At 42.9% G+C, this 27324-nt stretch overlaps 1 protein-coding gene across 5 annotated transcripts in view; it reads left to right on the top strand.

Annotated features, from left to right (window-relative positions):
- FGD3 (FYVE, RhoGEF and PH domain containing 3) overlaps nt 1-27324 on the top strand; it is a 115588-nt gene that overhangs the window by 52853 nt on the left and 35411 nt on the right. For 4 of the 5 annotated variants that reach the window (XM_069769893.1, XM_069769894.1, XM_069769897.1 and 1 more), the window contains exons 2-5: nt 8753-8923; nt 16835-17003; nt 18146-18743; nt 26256-26345. In XM_069769893.1, the coding sequence (XP_069625994.1) occupies nt 8753-8923; nt 16835-17003; nt 18146-18743; nt 26256-26345 (1028 nt within the window). Of the gene's footprint in view, nt 1-1953; nt 2092-8752; nt 8924-16834; nt 17004-18145; nt 18744-26255; nt 26346-27324 lie in introns of those variants that run through there. The other variant, XM_069769895.1, reaches the window with a different exon arrangement.

Genomic DNA, 27324 nt, shown 5'->3' with positions numbered 1-27324 from the left:
CCCGCGCTGACACCTGCAGTCCTGCCTGCTGCCTTGAACTAACACTAGCAGCAGTGTTTCTTACTGGACAGATGTGGGTCTGGAGTGTGAGTTTTTTTAATTTACATGCAGGATAGAAAATGAGGACTGTGCCATAGTACCCTGTCCAGGCAGCACTGAGTGGGACAAGAAGTGCTTTAGTGTTGTGAGGAAGGGGCTGATGTAGGTCCGTTGAAAAGCTAACTCATCAAATGAAATTCAACCAGATTAAAAGAATCATTAAAATTCTCTAATGATTTCTTTAAAGCAGTTACGGAGTAATCCCAGGCTGTGTGATCAAGTGTGCAATGTCCCAGAGGCAGAGGAGGGTTTGAGTGGCATTGCACAGGCACCTGGATTAGATGCTGTTCTGGATAGGATGGGGCAATAAAAACAAGACTGTAACGAGAGATATGGAGACTGCACTGAAATGAGCATGTTAAAACAGAGAAGCACTAGAAAGAGTTACAGATCAACAGTGAAACCTCAGCCCCGTCTAAAGACAGTAGTGAAATAGTCGGTGGTCAGACAAATATCCTTCATTTCAGTGAAAGCTGTGTCGCTACCTCCGTTTGCAGCTCTCCAGCATGAGCGTGCGGTATGGCTGTACTTGGGAGCTCACTACTAGGAGCAATACTCAGTAGAGGGACTGGCCTTTAGGACTGGTTTCAAGAAGAACAGAAAAAGTCAGAGCTGAAAACTGATTTCTCAAGAATATGTCTGTTGTGATTCAGATGATGAGAGGCGTAAGGGGTGTACCAGTGCCAGTAAAGCATAGTCTTGAATTATTTGGATTAGCATGCAGGAACTTGCTTTTAAAGAATCTGATGAGGTTAAAGGTGGGAAACCTTGATGCAAGTTTATGGAAGATACTAGGGTAATGATGATCAACAGTGACCCTCAGGACACTATAGAAATGTCTGTTAAAGGAAGCATCATCACCAAAGGCATTTAAAGGTAGTCAGAACAGAATAAAAGTACAGCACATCCCCAAATCCCAAATCCTAGCACTACAGGTCTGGGGAAGCTACCGATCCTTCTTGTGCTTTATATGCACAAATTTGTCTATTTTAGCTATTTGGTTCTTTCTGTGAAAAATCATCTTTTATTCTGGATGTATTTCTGTGTTGCTGTTAAGTGTGTTAAACTGAATTTACCAAATTTCTCACAGCCCTCCTCAGACTGAACGGTTTGGCGTGATTTGCAGGCTTTGTGTTTTTGTCTTAAGGACATAAACCAGCAGCCCTTCTGCAGCTCCCCGGGGACAGTGCTTGCTCTGAAATGAAGCATTTTATTCAAAAATTTTACATTTTGTTTCTTCCTTTATCATTTCCCGTGGTAGGATTCTGCTGGGAGAACAGGAGGAGGGGGAGAGGGAGCATTGAAAATAATCAGGACTTTTGATGGAAATCTTTTAACCAGCTCCATTCCATGCCTGCTGAATTGCATGTCTTGTCACTTCTGCGGGTTGTTTCATAGCAGACTTGACGCCTTTACTTTCAGGAAGCTCTTTAGACACCCTGATCCAACCCTTTGGGGAAGAGTATGTGTGGTTGCACTGGGACCCTTCATTTCCCAGAGGAGCTGTGAAGCAGTCTGAGAGATTGAATGCTGAGAACTGGGATTTTTTTGGTTTCCATGGCATGTCACTGCTGTTACTGACCAGTCTTGCATTAATATTGAACTGTATCTAAGCAGAAAGTTTTTTTAAAGATATCTAGCTTTCTCTTCTACTTCAGAAAGATTCAGGCATCTAAATCATCTGCATCCTATGTATTGCATTTCAAATGCGTATGAAACTTAAAACCAAAGAGCTTTTTTCTGCAGACTCGCAGCAATCTCCTGTAACTTCTGCTCAGTAAAGCTCCTCCGCTCGTGTTTGCCACGTTTGTATTCTTTGAGTCACCTAACCGCACTGGTGGTAGGAAGTGGGATGGGGGAGGTCAGTTCCTGTGAGCATGGCATTTTAAGCCATGAAATGAGAGCTGCAGCAGGAGCTGGTCTCCCTTATTTTTGGTTGTCTGATAGCTTAAGCAAATAAGAAGAAATGTGGGGATCTCTGCTCGAACACAAGTAAGTGATACGCATCTGAGTTGCAATCCATGCCAGATTCTCTCTTGCTTTTGAACATAATGTTTTCTTGATTGTATCTGTTTCTGAAAGTTTATGGTGATAACTTTGCTGTCACTTTTTTTACTGAAGCTGACATTTTGGAATGCCAGAAGAATCGATGTCATGTGAAATAACTGTTGCCAGTGTCATTGAACTGGGTTTGATAGGAGGGCATGTGTACAGCCCCAGCGCACGCTGCTTTACACCCCTGCTAGGGGGTCTTATGGGCCATGGGCAGGAGGAAGAGGTGAGTTTTTAAGTGGGTTCGAGGAAAATGCTGGAGCTAATGAAGCAGTGTAAGAGGGAAAAGAAGGCTTTGCTCCCTCCTGCTCAGCAGGAGAGGGTCGGGAGCTAGTCTAGAGCAGGGCAACGTATGAAATTGGAGAGATGAGGAGAAACACATGCTCTGGAGCTGCCAGTCGGGGACCACTCTAAGGGTCGGTATTGGGTGCTTTGTAACTAACTGTAACAAGCAGGATAACGTTGTGCCATTACTAGAGCTGACACCATGAGATAAATTTCATTGCAGCGCGTGACAGGTAAGGCTATCGACACTGGGTTTTCCTACAGGGTAGTGAGTGCTGTAGCTTCTTTAAAGACGTCCTTACCCAGCTGTGTCTGTAACACAGCCTGAGCACGAAGGACAGGGTATTAGACCACTCGCCAGTTTCCTGCTGACACAAGGAAGACATAATCAGTGCCTTTTAATTTGTGTCAGAGTTCCTCCTAGCAGGGTTTTTTTTTTAAATTCAGATACATGTGTTAACTCTGCCCTTGAAACCCTTTGCTTTCTAGCAGTAGGTTTCTGCCTTAAGAGCAGCTTCTCCTCCTTGAAGGGCTTTTACTAAGGAGGAAGGGATGAAGAGAGAGAACTTCACAATCAGTGACAGCATTAGGGAATGCCCAAGTGGATGTTTCAGTTGAAAATACGGGGATGCTTGAACTGGGCATCACGAAACCTGTTAGCAGAGGTTAGAGGTACATGGCGCATGCTCAGTTTGTAGCCAGACTTTGGAAAGAGCTAAGTTCCTGTTAAGATGTTTATTAAGATGATTAGGCAAGGAAAAGTTTTCAAAATAAGCTTTACATGTTAACAGTTGAAGGTGGTGTTGGGGTTATTTTTAAATCTGGTCAGTTCTGGGCACGTGCTTAGCTGTCCAGACTCCTGTTAGCTGCAAAAATGTCTTTTACCATTGTATAGATTCTAGTTCATTTATCTTTGTGTATTTTCCTGCAGACAGGTTTTTAATCAGACTGGCGATGGTTGCTTATCCATTTGATGCGCATGATGCATATTTCAAACCAGCATTAGAAATGGAGACACCACTACTGGATGCATTTCTGGATGCAACAGCCAGTTTCCATCTGGAATAATTTCACTTTTAGATGCTTGAAGAAAGATTAGAGATTTTTACCCATGCTTAGAGTTGGACCTTGTGGGCCACATTACACTGAGTTGCCTTTTGGGGCTGTTGACTTCACTGATGTTGCAGAGAGCCTAAATCAGCAAAGAATTAGGAAACTGGAAGCTCCCTGAGCTTGTTTAACTTGTAGGCAACAGTAGTGGGTGGTAGCAGTGATGGCAGGAGTAGGAAAGCCCTTCCACTGGTCACTAAGTCTATTTTCTCTTCTCTGGAGGTAGCAGGAAAGGTTGCCCGGAGGAGGAGCAGTGGCGGGGCTCCATGGCTGGGGTTCTGCTGCCTGCGGGGCAGCCGGGAGCCCTGGGGAGAACCTCCCCTCTCCTGGGCGTCTCACATTTGGGCATGGCAAAGGGCTTGAGAATTGCCCCTGAGCAAGCCTCCCTTGAGCAGGCATTCAAAGTCATGGTTGTCATTCTGGATGGATGGAGAAATCCCGCAATGGTATTAATTCTCGGTGAAAGGAAACTTCTGAAGTAGGTGTTGCTTATTGATGCCTTTCCAGTGTGTCTAGACTGTAGAGCCTTTTTCTGCTAGCCCAGCATTTGTCATCCCTTTTACTCCTTGCAGCCTCTCCATGCCTCGTGTGGGGTGTGGGAAGTGGGCTGATGAAGTGTGGGCTTTCATCATTTCAGTGGAATACTGCAAAAATCTCTTCCTCTAAAAGAGGGCTGGGTGAGAAGTCCTTTTATCAGATCAGCAGATGTAAGATGTGCCAAACCAGTAGCTTATCATAACATTTTGGATTCCTGCCGCTGTCTATCACAGGCCTCCAAGATATTTTTTATTTTAAACTGGGATTATTTTTGAACCCTGCTACCTGGGGACTAGGTGCCAAGTGCAAAATCTGAATCTGGCTTGTGTGCTGGGAGAGAAGCCTGAGAACTGAAGTTCAGCTGATTGGGTTCAACTGGTCTCTTTACTACTATACTCAGGAAACCACCCAAAATCCTTACATTTTGTCTTAGTCTAATAGAAAAATACATCATAGCACTCAAATTTGTGACAGCGTCCAAGAGAAAATTTTCAAAAACATGGGCTTTCTTCTGGATGCAAACAGCTTAGTGAGGATAACAGGAGATACGTGAGAAATTTCTTTGTGCCGTGAAAGAGTTTCCCGGTGGCATTGAATTCTGTCAGAAGGACTGAAGTCATTTTTCCATTTTAGTGAAGATATAAGTTGTACATTATATTAGGCATTTTCAGAAGTTTTGTTTAAGTTTTACCTTAGTAGGAGCCTTAAATACATATTATCTTATTAACATAATGCAAAAAAATATCTCTGGAAAGCATCATCTTTGTTCTTTTCTGCTTGGATTGGTTTTGAACAGAGAAATTTTAAGCAGCATTGTTCATGTGAGTAGAATTACAAACAAGCCATGAAGTGCTTGAGCTTAAATACGTTAGAGACACAAGGACTGTGCATAGCAAAGCTGAGTTTTACAGCAGAGGTTTCTACGTTGGGAAGTGAACGCTCAGATTTTTAGAGCTCTGTCTGTTGTGCCTGCTTGGGAGGCGCTGGCACGCTCCACGTCCAGACAGGCTGTAACTTCCCACGTGGAGCTGTCGCAGGTAACCAGGGATCAGATGTGAAGTCAGTGTCAGCCAGGCTCTCTGGGAATAACAGTTTATTACTAGTAGCCTTTTATAAACTTTGGACACAAATAACCATTTTTTTGTCAATTCACACATACCAGTACACTTCCCAAGCGCTTCCGTGGCAGTTACAGCGAATCTGGTCGGGGGGGGGTGCACAGTCCAGTGCTGGACTGGAGAGCAAAGAGGAGGTGGTTTCTGCGTTGGGTCCTGCAGGTTTGGTGGGTGTGGAAGGGCAGGCAATGGGGGGCTCATCACCCGCTCCCGTCTCTGGAAGCATCTGGCAGAACCACAGACCTCTTGTGGGTGGCTACCTGGGCTACGCCTGGACCTTCTGTTGTCCCTCTCGTTTGCCGTTCCCAGGAGCACCCTGGAGTGCACTCGGCAGACAGTGGGTTTTACTTTCAGAGAATTCCATGTGAAATAATCCAGTAAATCTTGTTTTCACAGATCATTTTATAGCACTTGAAAAAATATGTCAGGAAAGTGGATTTTTGTCTTGTGTGCAAAAAGCAGCCCTTAGGGGCCACATCAGAGATGAATAGAGAGAACCATCTTGGCTTAAATTAAATAAAAAAGAATGAAAGCCACTTCTGTGGTTTCACCCATGCATATTTTTGTTGATTTAGGGCCAGCACTACATTTGGTGTTTAAGGCACTTGTGGCTTTCCAAGTTCCTCTTCTTTCCAACTACTTATCAATTTTAGTTTCTGCTTTGTGCCCACTTGCTCTTTGGATGTACCATCAATAAACGCGTGGGTTAAGTGCGGGTAGTAGGTGGACAGCAATATATTTTCCAGCAGTAACCTATATATGCAACATACAAGATGATATAAAATACTTTATTTTTAGAGGACAGTAGGTTTTTTTATTTTTATTTTTTAATATCAGATCTTATTTAATGGGAAGTAGCATAAGGCTTTGCTAAGTATTTACTCTGCAAATGCATCTGAGCACAAGTCCTGGAGCTTGGAACCGAGTTCAGAGCTTGTTTCGGGCAAGATGGACACATTTATTGAGTATTTACCAGTGGAGGATCTTGTGCCTTTGATTGTTTGACAGGGTTTTCCAGTAGAAGAGAAAAACTTCTATGTGGATTTATAAAATAAGGGTCAAAGCACTTTAATTTTCAGTAACGCAAGCAGGTCTTAAAAGCTTTTAGCCTAGACATAAAAGAGGTGTCTGGTGGTGCCATGCACTTGAAAGCAAGCAAGTAACCACTAGCTCTTATTTTTATCAGTAAAGAAAGAAAGGTGGTCAGACCTGCTTTCACAACAATGAATCTCAGTAGGAAAGAAAAAGGATTTGGGTTTTATTTCCTTTTGAAACTTTACAAAATGGTACCAACAAGACAGTCCCTTTTTTGTGGCAGTGGTTGAAGAGGAATAGGGAATGCTTAGAGCAACTGGTACCTTATCCAGAATCAGCAGACGGATAGCCAGGCTCAGCTTAGGATGCCCAGCGGAGGATACCCCAGGGATGCAGTACCTGAGGACAGGAGGAGCTGTGGCTCTCCTCCTTCAGCCGCTGTGGGGGACTGTGGTCACATCCAGCATCTCCTGGGAGCTTCAGCGCTTGCCAGAGATGAGGCCGGTGCCATGCTTGTATGATCAGACGACATAGCGTGGTTAAAGGTGGTTTTGGAAAGCTGTTGTAGGTACAGAGATTTTTCCGCTAAGAATTGGATCATTGAAGTCATTTTTAGGAAAATGCAACACTGCTAGATTGCCTTCCAGTTGTGGGCACTGGTGAATACCTGGTGAAACACTGTCTTCTGTATGCTGCCCTTTTTATTTTCTTGAATTAGAGCTCTTCCCTTGTGCAGTATTTTCATTTCTTGCTGTGCTGAGCTACTGCTAATAAGGAAGAAGTCCCAGTCCTTTCCCTAAAAAGCCGGCCTGTTGCAGCACTGCTGTTGCTGTCACAGGGAGCTCTCGGTACCCACAGCTGAGGCATCTGCGTAAGCTCTTTCTGTGATGATGTGTCTGCAATAATCTATTAATCTGCTCTAATAATCTACTCTACTTTCACTGCATTTTCCTGATAAGTGAAATTATATTTGAATAAAACCTAGTACTTATAAATTCCTGGTTTCAGCTGGAAGGATGTTTTAATAGCTGGGCTCAAATCTGCTGAAAAGCAGATTTTATGGTAGAAATGCTAATGAAGCTTCAACAGGAGCAACTGGCAGCCATACCAAGGAACTGTATATTTGGGTGGCAGAGATCAGTAAATAGATTTGTGCCATCTGAATCTTTTTTTTGTCAGCAAAATTGACTTTAATATTTTATGCTTATTTTTAAAAAAAAAATTTGTGTCGCTGTGAAAGTTTCTGCATTTTGAGGCCAGCTCTCAGCTAATCTTCCCAAGCAGTCTGTACGGCTCAGATTTCAAAGTCTTTATTCAAAAGGTCACATCCTTATTTAATACCATTAGTATAAACCCAGGATAATTTAGTTGATGTGGATAGAGGTGCTTGTTGTTTCAGTTTTTTGATCTTAATATAAATCTGGCCAAGAGTGGGTTGCATTTGTGAAGTTAGTGCCATGTTCTTGAACACATCACAGGAAGGCAAAGTTTGATTTTTCACATTTAGATTAATCCTTTCTACATGACGCAGGTCACCTCTTGCTCCAGTAAGATGCTGGTAATTTCAGCTAGTCTACTTTAAAACGGGAATATGGAAAGAATGTTTGTCATGTTTTCTTTGCCTTTTTTTTTTATGGATTAACGTTCAAATTTCTACATTTGATATGTTTTCAGCTTCTCAGTATTGCCGGAAGCATATATATTCATGTGTTCATATGCAGCAATTTTAAACCGCAGTCCTTTTTAAACTCTTTTTAATTTGCCTTCTTATGACACGCTAGTAAAGCTGGTGTGAGGATTTCATGTAGCTGTAGGCTTGCTACAAGTCCAAAAAAACCCCAAATCAAAAAATGCAGTATCCACTATGTGAAAGTGGATATATGGGTTTATTTCCACAGTGCCCACAAAAATGAATCAAGAATGTTACATTAAAAGACAAACAAACATATTAATCACTTCTTTCTCTGTTTTCCCACTGGATCATATCTTAATGGCATCTTCTAGACCAGAGCCTTTTGAAGGAATGTTAATATTTTATGTAAGAAGGAATAATAAATAGCAGTAAAATGCAGCTTGAATGATCAGATCTCCTGAAGGAATGGTGCTTGTACTGTTCCTCCCACGCAGGGGACATTTCTAATTCACCGTAACTTAGGTGTATTGTACCAAGTAACATGATGTTGTATCCTTAGGCACTTGCATTTCTGTTTGGAGAAATCCTTTTGAAATGGTTTTTATGTTTTATATTTACTCTTTTCAGTGTCCCTAGTAAAGAAGTAATTAATCAATTAAAGATAGGGTTACCAAAATTCCATCTGTCTTATCAGTCAGCTAGTTTGATGTGATTATTAAGGCTGGATATATTGGTTGTAATAACTTGTGAGTGAATGGCTCACCCCTCTTCTACCCCTCTCCCTTTCCTCTGGAACTTGGATGAGTGATATGCTTCTAGAAGTAGCAAACTTTTCTTCAGGATTAATAGAATGAAATGAATACTGACTTTTTTTCCCCTCCCTCAGGTTTCCCTTGTTCTCCTTTTCAAATCAAATGTCACATTGACTCAAATCCAGCGTTGGAAGCATGTGGGGAACTGCAGCACATCAGCCCGGCGCAATGTATCCATCAAGCTGGAAGGAAGCCCAAAACCAAAACTCCACTGGCCAAAATGCATCCTCTGCAGAAACCCCAAGGCAAGTAGCTTTGTCTTTCTAGCAATTGTACAAGCTTCTATCGCACATGAAGTGTAATATTTTTCAATGAATTGTTTTCATTTTATGTCACAGCAAAATAGTTATTTTTATGTTCTAAGGTTTAAGTACAGCTGGTAGGGTTTTATTATCTTCATTTTTTCCAATGTTAGATAACCTCTTAGGGCAGCCTTCAAGAAGGAATTGATTCAGGAATAACAGACTGCTTAACTTGTCAATTTATATTTCCTGTACTGTTGTTATACCTCATGCAGCTGTAAAGTGTAAGTTTAATTTAGCAATATTGTTTTCATTCTTTATTAATTATTTTGAAAAAAGTATTTAGGTAAGAATAGCTTATTGTTTAAACCTGGTCTGTGTTCCATTTATTGTAAGAACTCCGCATAGCAACAGGAAATGCCTGAATGGAATGAATGTATTTTAAAAATCAGAAATAGGAGCTAAACTGGTCACGTGCAAGCATAGCACGTGGGCTGTGGTAATTCCACAGACCTGCCAGACTCATAGTCAAATAGGTGGCAATCCCAAAGTATGGTAGAAGAGAAGCCATGAAGAAGCATGTTCCAGCTGGTCTCCAGGCAGGTCTTCTGGTCTCCCCAGGCTTTTCTTCCCTAAAACTTCTGGGTGCTAAAAAAGACTGCAGTAAATTTCTTGAAAGAGGATAAAGAGTTTTCATGTTTCGCCATCAGTGAAATGACATGTGGTCTCTCTTTGTAATGTCAAGTTGTCAAGCGCCTCCACTGCCACCACCCCCTGCTTTGTAGAGTTGGTTAAAATATTGTATATAATGCATGCTTGCCTTAAGGTAATCGCAGATGCAGAAAGCACGTAGTTTGAGAGGCGTTTGGAACAAGGGAAGGTGAGCCCAAAGAAGATACTAAGTTCATAAACCAAAATTTTTTTGAGAAGCATGCCCATGTGTTGGACAGTCACTGTCATCTGAGAAAAAGAGAAAAGATATTTTGGTCACGATTAGGGTGTGTTATACAAACTGAGCCCCTGCACCACCACCTCCTCCCAACTCAAGTGACTATACAAAAGTGTTTTGGGTTTGTGTGGCGGGGTTTTTGGTAGCGGGGGAGGGTCCGCAGGGGTGTCTCCTGTGAGAAGCTGCTCAAAGCTCCCCCGGCTCGGAGCCGGCCCCACCTCTGGCCAAGGCCGAGCCCATCCATGACAGTGGTGGTGCCTCTGGGAGGACAGATTTCAGAAGGGGAACCAGTAGGAGGAGGGGGATTGGGATGTGAGAGGAACCCCTCTGCGGATACCGAGGTCAGTGAAGAAGGAGGGGGAGGAGGTGTGCTGGAGGAGGGGATGCCCCCGCAGCCCGTGGGGAGGCGGCAGGCTGTGTCCCCCCAGCCCGTGGAGGGGAGCGGAGGCCGCCCAAGATGGCCGCCACTCCATGGGAAAGCCCGTGCTGGAGCAGTTTGTGACTGAAGATCGGCCCTTGGAAAGGACCCACGCCAGGGAAGTTTGTGAGGAACTGCAGCCCGCGGGAAGGACCCACGCTGGAGAAGTTGGTGGAGGACTGTCTCCTGCAGGAGACACCCCACGGCAGAGCAGGGGCCGAGCGCGGAGTCCTCCTCCCCCTGAGGAGGAAGGAGCGGCAGAGACAAGGGGTGAGGAACCGACCCCAGCCCCCGTCCCCTGTTCCCCAGGGGGAAAGAACCGGGAGTGGGGCTGAGGCGGGAGGGCGGGTGTTCTCGGGCTGGGGTTTACTTCCTGATATCCTTGTTTTGATTTGATTGGTAGCAAATTAAATTGATTTTGTTTCTTCTCCAAGTTGAGCCTGTCTTTTGCCAGTGACCATAAGTGGTGAGTGATCCCTCCCAGTCATTGTCTCGACCCACGAGCTTTTCTTTATATTTTCTCCTCATCCCACCGGGGCCGGGGGGAGTGAGCGAGCCGCTGTGTGGTGTCTTGTTACCGGCTGGGCTGAAACCACAACACTATATGAAAGCAATTTTCTGATATGCATTTAGCCGTAAACAACTACCAAGAAAGTACTGTATTTTCTGATTCTGGAAGTAGACCTTAAATATTAAATTAGTATACTAGTTCATGCTTGAAACATCTCACGAGGTCTGTGTATTTATGGGGCTTTCACCTTCAGGTCTTGGTTGTGCAGGTTTCATTAGTGGGTGTTCCATGAATGTGGTTAATACTAACAATAAAAAGGAATAGCAGAAATGTCTGTTCAGTAAGTGGAATTAATTCAGCTGGTGTAGATCCTTTGCTGTTGTACTGATTGCACTGATTTCCAATCACTGAGGACATAGCCTGTTTTTTATATGTTAGTGTTTCAGAAAAGTTGGAGGGAGCCTACTTAGCTTGCTTCAAATCATGCTTAAAAGTTACCCAAGGAGATTAGTATAATCTGTTTCCATTATTGAGATAGGTACTACTTCTTTCTGCTGCTCACACACATCCAAGCGCTCTCTCCCATTACAGCCATAAGCTTAGAACCAAAGAAGTCAGTATATCTTACTGCCTGGTTAATGCTCTGAAAAGGATGGAAATTTGTTAATGAGGTGAAATAGACACCCAGAGGTAACACGCTTTCTTGACTAGTTACTCTTGCTAATACTTTTTTTGACAGAACTCGGTTGGGCTTCTTGATGTCACTGTAAAATAGTCCAAGAAGAAACAAGAGTCCCAGTGAAAAAATCCCATGGGAGACTGTTGCACGGTACCCAATGCTCAAAAATCAGACCACCTAATGTTCCTTCAGACTCAGCCAGGTGTGGTGGGTTGACCCTGACTGGACGCCAAGTGCCCACCAAAGCCACTCTATCGCTCCCCTCCTTAGCTGGACAGGGGAGAGAAAAAATACCACAAAAGGCTCATGGGTTGAGATAAGGACAGGGAGATCACTCACCAGTTACCACCGTGGGCAAAACAGACTGAACTTGGGGAAATCAGTTTAATTTATTACCAATCAAATCAGAGTAGGGTAATGAGAAATAAAACCAAATCTTAAAACACCTTTCCCCTCCACCCCTCCCTTCTTCCCGGGCTTAGCTTCACTCCCAATTTCTCTACCTCCTCCACCTGAGCAGTGCAGGGGGATGGGGAGTGGAGGTTGCAGTCAGTTCATCACACGTTGTCTCTGCTGCTCCTTCCTCCTTAGGGGGACTCCTCCTCGCTCTTCTCCTGCTCCAGCGTGGGTCCCTTCCACAGGCTGCAGTCCTTCAGGAACAGACTGCTCCAGCGTGGGTCCCCCGCAGGGTCACAAGTGCTGCCAGAAAACCTTCTCCAGCGTGGGCTCCTCTCCACAGATCCACAGGTCCTGCCAGGAGCCTGCTCCAGTGGGGGTTCCCACGGGGTCACAGCCTCCTTCGGTTGCATCCCCCTGCTCCAGCGTGGGCTACTCTCTCCATGGGGCCACAGGTCCTGCCAGGAGCCTGCTCCAGTGCAGACTTCCCACGGGGTCACAGCCTCCTTTGGGCGTCCACCTGCTCTGGCGTGGGGTCCTCCCCAGGCTGCAGGTGGATATCTGCTCCACCATGGACCTCCCTGGGCTGCAGGGGGACAGCCTGCCTCACTGTGGTCTTCCCCACGGGCTGCAGGGGAATCCCTGCTCCGGCACCTGGGGCACTTCCTCCCCTCCTTCTTCACTGACCTTGGGGTCTGCAGGGTCGTTTCTCTCACACGTTCTCACTCCTCTCTCCTGGCTGCTGTTGTGCAGCAGTTTTTTTCCCCACTTCTTAAATATGCTATCGCAGAGGCGCTACCACTGTTGCTAATTGGGTTGGCCTTGGCCAGCGGTGGGTCTGTCTTGGCCAGCAGCGGGTCCATCTTGGAGCCAGCTGGCACTGGCTCTGTCAGACATAGGAGAAGTTTCTAGCAACTTCTCACAGAAGCCACCCCTGTAGCCCCCCCCCGCTGTCACTACCAAAACCTTCCCACACAAACCCAATAAACCAAATTACCCAAAGCTATAAATCAGTGTTACACGTGTTGGTCACGAATGTGCCAGTCATCTTCCTGAAAGATATTTCTTTGTCATAATTTTTAAATAACAGTTTTGTTATTTCATTTCACTTCTTTATAATAAAAGTACTTTGAAAAAGTATCTGCAATTAGCTTACATATATGACAGTAGAGAACAATACATAATGATACCTTGCAAGGAAGGGAAGATGGTACATGGGGTTTTTTTCTCTTTACTTTTATTGACTTTGTAAATTTGAAATGGCTTTTCTCTCTTGATAGTTCACTGGTCCCCTGTTACTGTATGGGTTGTATACCCAGTAAAGAAAGGAAAACACTTCATGTCTCTCCAGGAAAATGAAATCATCAAAATAAAAAAAAAAGAAAAAAACCTGTTTTTATTAAATTGACTGTATTCCAGTTGACATTTTTCCTGTAAGCCATCCTTGCTTGCTCTTGGTGGCCATGTCCAAAAAAAGTAGTTGTGACAATGTGGTGCATTTCCTTGCAGCAGTCATAAATCTTTCCTCATTTTTTTGTTGGTATTTTTATGCAAGAACCTTTCTTCCCAGGGCTTTCTCCCTAGAGCTAGATGCCTCATTAAGGTCTGTTTCTTGTTGATTTTTTGGGTGGGATATGCTGGCATCACCACCTGAGACTCTAGGAGCAGCTCTCTACCCCCACCCAAGGCTGTGCTGTTGGGTCATTTATTCTGTTTTTGAGTGTATTCACTCCCCAGGGGTTAGCCCTTTATGATCTGCTTCATCATGTATATTATTTTAGGTCTCTTCTTGTCAAGGGACCTTACCTGAAGTAAGTAAATCTGCAAGTGTGACACATGCCACTTGAATTTCTCTTTATTAGGTCTTCCCAGCTTTCCCAGCGAGTCACGACAGACCCACCACTGCTAGGATGATTGATGGGAATGCCTCCATCAAGTTGCTACAACATCAAGTGTGTTGACTGTTTGCATTACTGTAGAGGAGGCACTTGTGAGAGAAATTCATGGGCTGGGGGGGCTGAAGTAATGCAGAAGCTGAGGTGCTCATTTTGCAGTGAGGGAATGGTCCTTACTCCCTGCTATTTGACAGACCCAGGGCCAAGCCCAGGCTGTACCTTCTCCCACATATTTAACCTTACCTTTCCCTTTTCTAATTCTGTCCTGCTGCTTCTCATTATTTCACTTGTTCCTTCTGCAACAAGCATTTTGTGTCTTGGTTTCTGCCTCCTGCAAATAGCCGTGGGCCTCTATGTAAAACCTTCAGGAGGAGGAGGACTGGGGAAATACCATTCCAGCACATGGCTTCAGCCTTCAGGCACCACCTGAAACGTGCTCATTAATACTAATATCTCTTCCATGCAGCTGGCTTGCTTTCTTTTCTCCACCAGTTTATCTGTCTGTGTGCAGGATGGGCACTGGAAGCTGCTGCATCCAAGGTTGTGCTGCTTTGTGGCTGGGACCCAGAGCGAGAAAGTAGCAGCATTGGTTCCTCCGTGGGCTGGGACTCGTGAAAGGTGGCTTCAGAGCATGGGCAGGAGTTTTGCCTGGGCTCCCACTATGACTCCTGCATCCCTACCTAAAAGCAGTACCTGCTTGTTTTCTGGGGCTGGCTGTGTTCATTTAGTACTGACAACAATGGTGCACGTACAGATGAGCTCATCTAGTGTTGTTTGGTTTTACTGTGCGGATCTTTCATTCACTCTTTTGTAGAAGTCTGAAATGGTTTTGAGTTTAAAAGTCTGTGTTGTGATATGTAACGCCACTTCCTTGTAAATTCTGAATGTAGGCTTTTTGTGTCAACTCGGGAGTAGGCATCTTGTGTGGTTTAAATTTCGCTTCGTAAGTAGTGCTTGAAAAGGTTAGTGGCTTTGCCTGCGTGCTGACGTCTCCATTTCTCAAAATTATTTCAGTAAATAAAAATTCAGAACTAACAAAAGTGTTTTCCTCCTTCCTTTTTGCCCAGTGCAGAGTGTGTTGTCTCAGGTGATTCAGGTGGAGTCCACCAACAGGAAAGACATAAGATGTTTACATGGACAGCAGTGACACCCATTGCTATTAGTGTAAACGCTTTGGCAGTGAACTTCAGCTTTTGAGTGTTGTGGACCAGCTTGAAACTATGAAGGGCCTGATGGGGGATGTGGGGTAGGTTCTGGCCTGTCTGCCTGCTGCATTATGCACCTTCTGTAAAGAGCCTAGAGCTTGCCTTTTCTGGCTAGACAAGTCAGATGGCTGCTTGGATACTTTTTTTTAGGTTGTTTTGTTTTGTTATTACAAGGAGAAATGCGACTGGGCACTCACTGATCACATGGTGTGCAAGTGAAAACCTGGTGAACAAAACATAGAGCTCCACCATCCCATTTATATGCAAGATTATTTTCTTTTCTTGCTAACCTGTTACTCCTGCATGAGATAGGTTTTGTGGTAGTGTTTTCAAAATTGAGCTATGACACCTTTATTTTAAGACAGGAATTGCAGATGTTTTTGGAGACAGGGCAAATCAGTCCTTTTATAGGAAGTGGCCCATTAAAGCTCAAATCCTTAGAAGATTTGATTTTATTCTTTGGTGCTGAAACAAACTCAGTAATGTAGGCAGTTTAAAATCTGACCTATACTCAGAGCTCAAAAACTCTTTGACAGTCCTTCATCACTGACCTCAGACAATGACCATCCACAGCAGCTCCCCATCCGCTGTAGCAGGGAGGACATAGGGGCTGATTTGGAGCTGAGAACAGATGCAGAGCCTTCTGCAGGGTAGAGACAACAAGAATTGGCTTTTTGGGTGCATATGCCTCCATTTAGCCTCCTAAAGAAAGTAACCCTGAAATTACATTCAGAACATTTGCTAATTAAAGCTCCATGACAATGTTAATCACATTATGCTGATGTGCCATATGGACCATTTAAAAATTGGAAATGCTTGAAATAAATTGTTCTTGAAAATGTTGTTTAATAAAACATGTATTCAGAGTTTCCTTATTTAGTATGTTAACTCTCTGGATAGTCTAGACTGGAGGGGGGATACTTGGCAGCACCGTTCCAAGTACCATGCACTTTGGGAGTAATCGCACAATTGGTTTTCCTCTATTCTAGTGTCAGGTCTGCCTATGTGAGGTTGCTTTCACCATATGAAACTATAACAGCACGTGAACCTGTTGCCATGGGTTACTGCTTGCGTATTTCCAAAATCATTTACTCTGCAATCAATATAAGGTCTGAATAATTTTTTAAAAATTACATTACATATAAATTACATTGCATTTTTTTTAAATACTGTATTGAACTTTGTACCTTCGTCTCCTAGTGAATCCTTAAGCAGAATGTATATGTTCTTACAGCATGTGTTTTATTTATATCGTATATAACTCAATGTAGAACCAAAAGAGGAAGGAAATTTATGAAGGCTACACCACAGAAGAGTTGGGGGAGGGAGAATGAAAGGAAGAAAAGCTATTATCTTCTGCCTGTGGCGTTTTTGACCAAACAAATACAAGGCACTGAAATCCATGGTGGGATTGGGTTTTGGTGGTTTGTTTAGGGTTGGGGGCTTTTTTTCCCTCTTTTTTCTCAGTATAAGACATTCAATAGAGTGCCTGAGTTTTGAAAAGTCATGGGAGGGGAAACTCGTTAGTGTGATTGAGATGGTGAGCACGTTTGCAAAAACGAAGTGTGAGCTGTGCATCCTGTTTGGTAACAAGGAAGCGGTAAAGTTCTGCGAGCCACTTGCTTCGTTGACACGTCTGATACAGCTGTAGAAATACAAAATAGAAGCCCATCGTTTTTCATTAGTGTACACCAGCTTGCTTTGTTGTAAGAAATACTTTGGACTGCACCTGTGCGGTTTATAAAGGATGGTGAAAGAATGGATACCCCTCATTCTGCATTGAGCACTTGGATTTTGTTCCCAGTTTAGGATAAAGAAGATGGAGATTTATCCTCCTGTTTTTTCCCCTCTCTGTTACTAGTACCTCCTAAGCCTGTCCATCTCAAACCTGGGCAGGAAAGAATTCCTCCTGCACCTTCTCGGCCTTTGCCAGCTGATCCCAAGTCATCGAGGAGCTTAGCACCTGGAGAGGAGGAAATACCAATATCAGCAGGAGTCAACACGCTCATTGAGAAATTTGAAAGTATTAGGTAAATATGGCTTTGCGAGATCTGCTCTACTCTCCCTTTTCTGCATTTTTAATTTAGAATATAACAATAGAAAACATTAATTGTAATTGTCACGTTAGAAACTTCTCAGGATGTTTTCTACTGAAAGTGCAAAACTTGACTGACTACACAATGATATTTTTTTTTTTAATATAAAAGCATGTATTTAAGTGACTTTTAGTTTATAGCATACAGTTGTTCTTTAAGAGCTTAAGACCTGCTGAATTTGGTAAGTGTTCTACCAGAAACAAGTGGCGCAGAGTCTGCTTTCAGTAAGTTGATTTGATGTCGGGATTGGTTTTTGCATTATAGGAACTTGATTATTGTGATGTAAAATAATTGAGTTTTATGTCTAAGGTTCAGTAAATGTCACAGATACTGTTAGCTTGCTTCTTGGAGGCAGGGGAGAGTTAAATCACAATGTACTGTGAAACAACACCATGTAGAACAGCATTTCCTCTGAAACTTTATATATGAGAGACATTAAATAGGATGAAATATGTGTATTTTGCTGTAAAACCAGCTTGTTTGTAAAACACATGAAAACTCTCTCTGAAGACCAAATCTGCCTGATGGAGCTAAGTGATTTCTTTAGTAAAGAGGGAGATGGAGACAGAGATGCCATACTGTGCCTTGGAGTGTTTTATCACCTGGGTGAATCTGGTAAAGTGTCTTTTGAAAAGAAAAAGTAGTACCTTCTTGTGCTTCAAAAACATCCTCTCTCTGGCAGAAAATGCCTTGCCCTAAAGGCTTTGTTCTGTTGAAGAACGTGAGTTCCTGTTCAATTGAACCCACAACCAAATGCTTCATTTAAAAGATGATTCCTCCCTCCCCAAACCTTCAGACCAAACTGTTTTTCAAGGCAACGTGGGGAGTATTAAAGGCCCAGGATTCTAGCGATGCCATTTCAATAAAACCTATGGCTAAGTGTGGTGTGTTTTTATCGGAAATTGTTGGGTGACTATTATTATAGCAATATGCACACACTTGCCTCCTAGGATTGTCAGGGGGTGCAAGAAATACAGCTTGAATCAAATGATAATCAGGCCCTCTCCTTTTTGGGGCAGTCTTGAAACCTCTGAATGTTAATATGAATGACTGTGGTGCTTTCTCTTCACCCGCAGGCAACCTGTACATATTCTTCAAAGAAACCAGCTAAATTTAGCTCTTAAGATGGAACCTGGCCTGGACTCATCCAAACAACTGAGCTCGTGTGACTGTGACATGGTGGCTTCCAGTGGCTCTTCCACAAATGAAAAAACTGAACCAGATGAAAATGAGCCAGACATATCATGCAGCGCGGATCTATCTAACACAGACATAATGAAAATTAAAGAGCTAAGCATAGGTGATAACAAAAGCCATGGAGACTGTACTGCTGTGACTGTGGGCAAAGAGCCCTCTGGAGAGCTTGGCAATAAAGACTTAACTGCAGAACTGAACGGTAATGGTAAAATTCCCAACAGAGACAGTGGCATTGACAGTCCTTCTTGTAGCGTTGCAGGGGAAACTTTCCCCAGTGAAGAAGGTGCAGAGCAGAAGAAGCCCAGCGTGGCTGGGAACCCAGGGGAGATGGAACCTGACAAAAAGGGCACCAAACCTTCCTCTGCAGAGCAGAAGAGAGACTCCACACAGGATGAAGACAGTGACATTGATGAAGGAAGCAGCGAGGAGCAAGAGACAGCAGAAGTGCCAAAGTTAGAGTATTTGGATGTCAACAAGGTAAGGTAGTTTGTTCGTTGCTATTAAGTGCTCTGAAACCAGTTCCTGACTCTGGCCGGAGAACCCTTGCATCACTTTCATACGTTGTTTGGGTTTTTTGTTTGTTTGGTTTTACGTCAAAGGATCATGACAGTCATTGTAATTTCCTGCTTGATGCAGGTCATAACTTGTTCCTGACCTAGATAGTATCTTTTAGAAAGGTTCCCAATCTTGGTTTAAAAGTTTTCATGTAAGATAATCCATCACAGCTAGAGGTAAGTTGTTAACAGTTAAGTGCTTTTGTAAAAGACTCACACCTTGTGTTTCTTGTTTAGGTTTGTCTAGGTTCAGCTTCTAGTTTTTAGATCACGTTGTTTTCAGTGGAGCTCCATGATATGTGGAGGGCTAATTGGATAGTGCTTCTTTCAGGGTCAGGGTCTTGCATCCTAGTAGGACATGGATGATGGAAATCTCTTCTAACAGTAACGTTGGATTGTGGGGTTTTGGGGTTGGGGTTTTTTGGGGGTTTTTTTCACAAAGCCTGTGCTTCTATTGGTGTGACTACTTCTTCAGTGCAAAGAAGTTGTTCTGAGGGTAGTTATATCAAATTACACTTCAGGAAACTGTAGCTAGAAGAGATTTTCCTTCAATCCAGAGTAATGTAGTCCAGGCTGTTGTGTATTTGCTGCAGCTGTATAAGATTAATGACAGATTCCTTTGATTAGTTGTTTATCAAGGCAGTTATTTTTAGAAATAGTGATGATAGAATGGGTTACATTTTTCCAGAAAAAGAAAACAGAAGATGCTTTGAGCAAAATGTCTGCAAAATATTCCACTTTTGGTTGGGTGGAGTTTTTTGTTTGTGTTTGGGGGTGTTTTGGTTTTTTTTCTTTTTTCCCTGCTCAGCCATCATGACAGTAAAGTTAATATACTGGATTTTTGTTTTTTTAAAGAATATGATGAGCACTAGCAACTAATGAATGGTAGCTAGTGAACTGCAGCATTCACACCTCAGTTTGTGCAAATCAGGTGGTTCTGTTGAAATCACCAACTATATCCCAGTTTATATATGTCAAGAGCGCTTGTCCCTTAGGAAACGTGGCAGTTAAAACTCATTCAGTAGCTTCTGGATCAAATCGGCCAGTGACTATTGAAGAGCGATAAAAATTGCATGCTGGTCTGTGGTGTGCAAGAAGTTCTGTCTCTCAGAGCTGGCAAATTTCAGAGTACAGTTAATGATCTGGGGTGTCTCCTTTTTTTCCAAGAATAGAAGACAGCCTGATGAGGCAAACATACCTACAGGAAGGTATGAAAAAGCCCCAGACTTTCTCTCATGAGTACCGTTCTTCCTGCTGCTTTATCTCAAGCTGGTGTGACTGGACTCGCCTTCCATTCAAGTCATTCAGATGCTGCCCTTGTAGTCTGGGACTCTCCAATACTTCATTGCCATGCTGCTCCTTCTGCAAATTCAGTGAATGTCAAACCTGCCAGGTGCTAGCGCGAGGTTAGTCAGAGGGAAGTGGAAAGGACCCAGCAGAGTAGGAAGCAGTAAGGGCTGCATGAACCAGGTCTGCTTCTGTAGATGGGGAGGATGTGATCTCATTTGCCTCTCTGCGAGCCTGCAGTCCCACCTGGCAGCTGGTGCAGATTCAGGAGGAGGAACCCGTTGGCCTGTCCCACCTCCACAAGGGCCAGGGAGGACACCTTTGCCTTGGCACTGCATACGTCAGACGTGACTGCCTGGGCATGGAAGGCTGCGGTGCAGATTGCCTTGGGCTTGCACAGGAGGCATGGCAGGACTGCAGGGTCTGTACTGCCAAAGGAGACCTCTGTCTTTCATCTTGTATGCAAGAATTTACTGTGGGGGTCCGCAGGAAACATCTTGGAGATAGAGACTCCAATTAACGTCTATCTATTAGCATCTATTAACACAACATCTAATGCATCCATTGACATCTGGTATCTCTTCAGCAGTCTGCAGTGAAAGCTTGTTTACATCTCACATGGGCAGTGTCACCATCACGGTGCAAGGCTTCTCGCCTGCTGCTGTTGGTTTTCCCTTGTGTGTGTTTATGCATACATATTATGCATACACGCTGTGAAATACTTTAATTATTTTGTATTCATAATATATATGTATATGCATGTGTGCAACTGAAATGTTTTTTAAAAGTTTGTTTATTAGTTGCAACATGCCAGCAAGAAAATAATGCATTAAATTAAAAAAATCTTTAATCTGGTAATTAAATTTATTGTTTGGAGTAGGAATGCAGTATCAAACCAACTGTGGCAAACCCAAGTGGAAGACTTTACCATATGATTAAGGAGTGCTTTGCTGACAAATACCAATGTTTTGTAAGACATCAGAGTTTTGATGGCTGTTTTTAAGTCCTGTTCCTTAGGTTAAGTATCCATATAGTAGGAAATAATGCTGATAAAACACAGAGTTATGAGGTCATAGTTCTCTGTAGCATGCTTGGTGAATTTATAAGAGAGAGATCTCTAGAGGAAGATTTTTTTTTCTGTTTTCTTGTGTTACTCTTCTTCCTGAAGTGCATTTATGTGATGCACTTCAGGTTCTCCCTTGCATTTTGAGTTGATTTCACCTTCTAAAAGGCAGTTTTGATGCTGACCAAGCTACACTAAGTTAGCTTGGGCTTGCAGCCACATCCAGAGGGAAGGCTTAGAGAGATGCTGCCTCTTCTGTAGTGTAAGGATTGTGCCCTCTTCCGGAGATGTGGTGTGTGAAGCCAACTTGTGTGTTAGGTGACCACATCATCCTCCCACTCTCCCCTTTCATTCTGTTGCAGATTTGGGGCACTGTGGACTAAAGGTTAGGGTAAAGGGCCATAGCTTCCAGAAAGGAGAGCCAGTGCAATTCGAAGTTGACTTGTTCAGTGTTTATTCTTAGGCTGGAAGTTCACATCACCTTGACAAAACTGGTAATTTACCAGAAAACAAGGTACCTGCCCCACTGGAAGGAAGAAAGGAGAATTCAGTCGGCACCAGCTGGTGGCTTGATTGCGGGGGAGACCCCAACTCCTCCAGAAAGCTTTGTGTCGGGAGCCAGTGTCTTTTTCCTGCTTCCCCCTTCGTACCCTTAGTACCAGGCTTTGCAGCTGCAAGACAGAGGTAATCAGCACTCTCACTGAATATGCAAGTTTCCAGAAAGCTTTGTTATAGTTGGAGGAGGATGCGTAAGAAGTACAGCTGCAGGATGATTTAATGATGGCTCAGTAACTCCTAGGATATCAAGTTAAGTGAAGCTCATGAATAAACATAACTGGGGGGGGGGGGGGGAGATATTTGCTTTTTTCTTATCTAATTTTCTACTTCAGATAGCTCTCCATCCACCACCCAAGCTTTCACACATCGCATGGCTGGTGAAGTAACATTGCCTGATATATGATTCGTATTGTTTTATTTAGTCTAGGTTTAGCTCTGCAGTGTGATGTGGCTTCCTTTGGGAGTCTGCAGCACAGCCTAACAGGCCTCACTATTAGCACAAAATTATTGGAATATGTTTTAAAATCTCAGGAGTGGCTTACTGGGATTTCCAGATATTCTTTATCAAAATGAAAATGAACAAGGGGAGCTTATTAGTTTTGATAATGTCTCAGAAAACATCAGGAGCTCCAGGAACTGAAGCATGTTAGCCTTGATGTTTACGAAAAAACGAAATTACATAAAAGTGAGACTGAGGGGCTGTCATGCTCTGTAGTCATATACCCAAGGCTTCTGCCAACTGCCTGGGAGCAACGGAGTAATGCTTCTAAGATGGGTAACACTACTTCATATCTTTTTGTTTAGATATTTTTCACTAAGAGTTATATGTGCTCATTAGTAATCACCAAAAAATGCCTTTCTCCATCTGTCCTGCTTCCTGCTGTGTAAAAGAGTAATAATGAAGTCCCACATGGGCCTCATACAGTCACTGACACACACTTCCATTCTGCCTGTACGTGGCTGGAGTTTCATTTCTGATTTCATTGTACAGTTTGTATTGGAAAATTTGGCCTGCAGTCCTGCAAGTCAGACCTTTGCATAAGATTATCTCCATGGATATTCTGAAAAAAATTTGCATAGGTCAATGTTTTAGTTACAATGGCGGTTAAGAAATATCAGATATGTTCTCATCATCTTTTGGGTTTTTTTTAATATTCTAAGGAAAGTGAGATCTCAATACAACAAAGAAGACGACCAAGCATAGGATAAGTTTTCCGTATTGTTTTCAGCATTTTTGAGTAGGAAGTTGTCTATAATCTTTCTGGGACTTTCTGTGTTCTTTGTAGGGGTGACTGGTGGGGTTTTAAAGCATAACCATATATGATTTTAACCTAAGCCACTCCCAGGAGCTTTCTTGCAAGATTGACTGAAAGCCCCTTGTGGTAGGGATGCTAACTGAATATGGTTGCGCGCAACCAGTTGTATGAAAAAGGGTTGCTGTGGGATATTGGCCAAGTTTTCTCATATCAAGCCTTTTTTTTGTTTTACTTTAAATTTTCATTTAAACAGTCTTTGCATCTGTGAATTTGTGGCCCAGGTGTGCTCAGCGGGTGCCCAGCTGGGTCGGTGAGTGGGTTCGCAGGAAGCAGTGATGCACTTGTGGCCACTTCATTGCACAGATCAGCTCAGCATGTGCTGTTCCCCAATTTGTATGTGTGATTGGGGCATTTGAGGTGCAAATGCATTCAGGCGTGAATCTGACCTTTATGAGAAGCTGGTTCTGTTTGGTTTTAGGCTGGTGTTTCCTTTTTCTTTAATAAGTTTTATGGACAGTTACAGCTGGAAATGAATTTTTGAACCTTCCACAAAGAAGTGAAAGAGCATCATGTGACTGCTGCTTCAAGCACTGGAGTGAGCTTCCTGTGTCATGAAGTCAACACCTACTGCTTCTCTTTTCTCATCTTTCTTGTCACCCTGCCACCTGTGCTGTTTTAATGAGACTCTGCTGTAGATGTACGGTTGTAATGTATGACTGTGGAGGACAGTCGTAACATGCCCTGGCCACGCCAAGCAGTCAGTCAGCAAGCGCGTTGGGCAAAGCAAAATATAATCTGCATTTGAGTTTGCAAATTTGTTTTACTTTTCCTTTAGAAACATAGACCGTGAAATATCTCCTTCAAAGTGAAATGAAGTATGGCTCAGGCTGTGTTAGAGCTGTCCTGCCATGGGACGAAATAAGGTTAGAAGAACAGGACTGCCTCAAGTTTAATTAATCTACTGTTTCGTTTTAAATGTTACGTCCATTGAAAAGCAAATATGTTGCAAATTAGTCTGAAAAACATGCCTATCTGCCTGTAGCAGAGACAGCAACTGAAGATAGAGTTGCTCTTTAAAACTGAGCTCAAGCTGAGTCTGTTCAGCCGTTGTTTGGTATTTAAGCAGATGTCAGCAAGTTTTTTGGAAATATAAACTGAATTGCAGATGGTGAAGGTCAGGAGGTTAAAAAGTGCCTGCGCTATGTAAAGATTCACTTCTGAGAACAAATGTATTTGGTTGGAAATAATTATTTTTCAAATTCTGAATTCAAACAAATCAAAGGATGCTCTTTGGCAACTGGTGTGCCAGCCTATTGCGTCAGTGTCTTTCATTCAGGTGCTCTTCTGTGCCCAGCAAAACTGGCAGATAAATTCTGTCTCAGTGAGAGGTCCTCGTAGTTACTGGATTTGAATGGCCAGCAATGCATTTTGTTATAAGCTGTAATATGTTGTATTTGCTTGTAACAATTTCAACCTTTGTTGTGCTGTGATTTTTTTTTTCTCTTCCCCTAAATATTAATGTATATCACGTGAATGAATGGAGCAGGATGTTGTATAGCCTGTTAGAATAGCTTAAAAGAGTATTTGAGTAGTGGGGTAGGCAGAGTACATGTCAAAACTTTATTCATGGCATGGTTGCCCATCTCCAGGTTTGTGCCTAGAAAGAGAGGGATTGCTTTAAAGGAAGACTGATGCTGTTTCAAATCCAGAAAAGCTATTCACATTCCTTCAGTAAATACTTATATCACGGACCTGTGGGCACTTCATGCTATGTGGTACCTCATTTCATGTAGGATAACTGTGGGTCTGGTTTGTTTGAATTCATGGCTAGGTTTGAAAAGTCTCTGAGGTCTTTCAGCTGTATTGCAGTTTGCCTAAATGTGTGGGGGGGAGTTATTTAAATTTTTCTCGTCAACTTTGTTTGGAAACAAAATAAGGTAATGTTGAAGAAGCTTAAAGGAAGCATTTAATTGATGTTTTCTAACAATTTGATGGTGGCCCACAGGGTTATGTCTAGAAATGCCTGTCACAAATGCTAGCGAGCGCACAGAGATAGGCATTTGGGATGGAAAGCACTGTTGCTGGTGAGGGGCCCAAGTGCTTCTTGAACTGGAAACAGCCCTGCGTGTTTAATAGACTTCAGCTGGACTTTTACTCCATGGATTTGTCCGGTCCTTTTGTGAACCTGCGTGAAGGTTTACCGTCTGCAGTGACGTGTTGCTTGAGGAAGCAGCTCTTGGTCTTGAGGCAGCACCTCAGTAATTTTATTTGATGACCTTTAGTTTTCTTATGGAAGAAACAGTGAATGATTGCACCCAACTGATGCTCTCTATTCTGTTAATCATTTAGACATCTCTCTAATTTCAGTTGTCTTTTTTTCCCTGGATCCAGCCCAGTAAAATTTCCCTACATTTGATCATCCTTGCTGCCCCTTTTGGACGTTTGTATTCCCAAACACAAAACAGCCAACCCTCAGTTCTGGACTGGTTTGGTTATATGTAAGCATGGTGTTTAAAGTCTAGACCCTTAACAAGGTATCTAGAGTTTGTCAGAAAGCTAAAGCCTGTATCCTAATAATTCAAGCATTTTTAAGCACTTAGAAAGCAAAGAGTCTATGTAGCTTTTGGCTAAACAGTAAATAAAGTCGGCACTTCATAAATGCATTCAGGTTTTTAATAAGTCCTTTCTCATTTTATGTTTTTTAAATGAGCTTAATGAAAGACTTCACTGAGTGACTTGGGTTATATTGCTGAAAATTCTTTCCAGGGAATTGGCTGGTGTTTAAAGCTGCACAGAAATCTTAGAAATATGCCATAGAGAGTAATGCTGTGCTGGCCAGGGAGAGAAATCTGTGGCCAAACAGGTCTGGTTTCTAGTTTTCTTTTTAGTCACAGGACCTGAATCCAAAAAGGAGAACAGTTGATTTACAGTCTAGTGCCTTAGTTAGCAAATAGACTAGACTTATTTCCAGATTTGCAGGATGTTTCTGGTTCTTTACAGAAAACCATAATGAACTAAAGTGATGTTCTGACCAGCCATTGACTGCATTACTGATTGCTCTTTCAGAAAATAGCTTTAAAAATGTCTCTGGAGCAAACTGATCCTTTGATGAGGGACGCGGAGCAGATTCTGAAATGTGTTAACCTCCTTCACTCCAGGCTTCTCTACTGGCAGGGAATTTGGCCCACTGAGAAAATGGAAAAGAGAACAGTTGATGCAACTTAGCTTTGTAGGTGCAGATGGATTGTATTATTTGTAACTTTTTTTTCAGTGTACAGAGCCCCAAAAGCTATTCAACATCGCAAATGAACTGCTCCATACAGAAGAAGCGTATGTTAAAAGACTCCATCTGTTGGACCAGGTAATTCGATTTTGCATAAACTCTGCTTTCTTTTCTGTGAGCAGCAGTGGTGTCTCCTGTTCATCCCCTAACCTATAGCCCAGTAGTGTGAAAACACTGTTTATTGGTGGGAGATAGAGTTTGCTTGCCAGGCTGTGTGTCATGGGTCCCAGAGGTGAGCTTTTGGCAAGAGGGTTCCCTGAGCTGGAACCCGAGGATTAGAATGTTGGAAAGAGGAACGGGAAAGCAGCGGCCCAAGATACAGACAGACACAATCAGCATTTGCTTCCTCCCTGAGTGTACGTGGAGAGGAAATCACAGGGACACTGAAGGCACTGAGAAATGATGAAATCTGTGATTGCTCTGTAATGTGCAAGAGGTTTGAGTTTTACTAAAATCAGGCCACATGGGTCAGCCCCATGTTCACAAGGGATTATTTTTTTTTACCCACTGTGTTTCGTAATTGTTGTCCATCATGTTTACACGTGGGGATAAAGTAGAACTGGTGTGATGAGTCTGGACTTTCTTCCACATTAACATTGAAGTGAGTCTACACAGTTCAGGCATTTCCATAGTTATCTCAAAGGAAAAAAAAACCATGAATGTGCAGGAAAGAAGTAAAAATGAGGATGAGTCACATTGCTAATGAAGTGCTTTTTAAAAACAAGGTGGGGGGAGACAATTGTCAGCTTGCTAGAAATCTTGTTAGAAGCTGTAACTTGCAGAGCCCTCTACCCTCCGACTCTAGGACCTCTTTGGAAGACTTTCCAATGTTTGCTTTGGATGAGCAGAGACTGTTTCAAGACCTTAGAAATCTAGGGTGTGTCTTTCCCTTTTGTTCAGTACAGTGTAACTTTTCCCACAGAGAAACAGAATAATCACATGGTTTATTTTGCTTCACATAAATAGGAGTAAGTGCTCTTCAGGGACTGGTTATTCTTTGCAACTTGCACTCCCAAATAAGAGATGTCTGATCTTCTCAGTAGTTTCAATCTTTTTT

The sequence above is a fragment of the Haliaeetus albicilla genome, chromosome 24 (genome assembly GCF_947461875.1).
Source record: "Haliaeetus albicilla chromosome 24, bHalAlb1.1, whole genome shotgun sequence".
NCBI classification, from domain to species: Eukaryota; Metazoa; Chordata; class Aves; order Accipitriformes; family Accipitridae; genus Haliaeetus; species Haliaeetus albicilla.
Note: the sequence above shows the minus strand (reverse complement) of the source record. Positions and strands in the feature narration are given on the sequence as shown.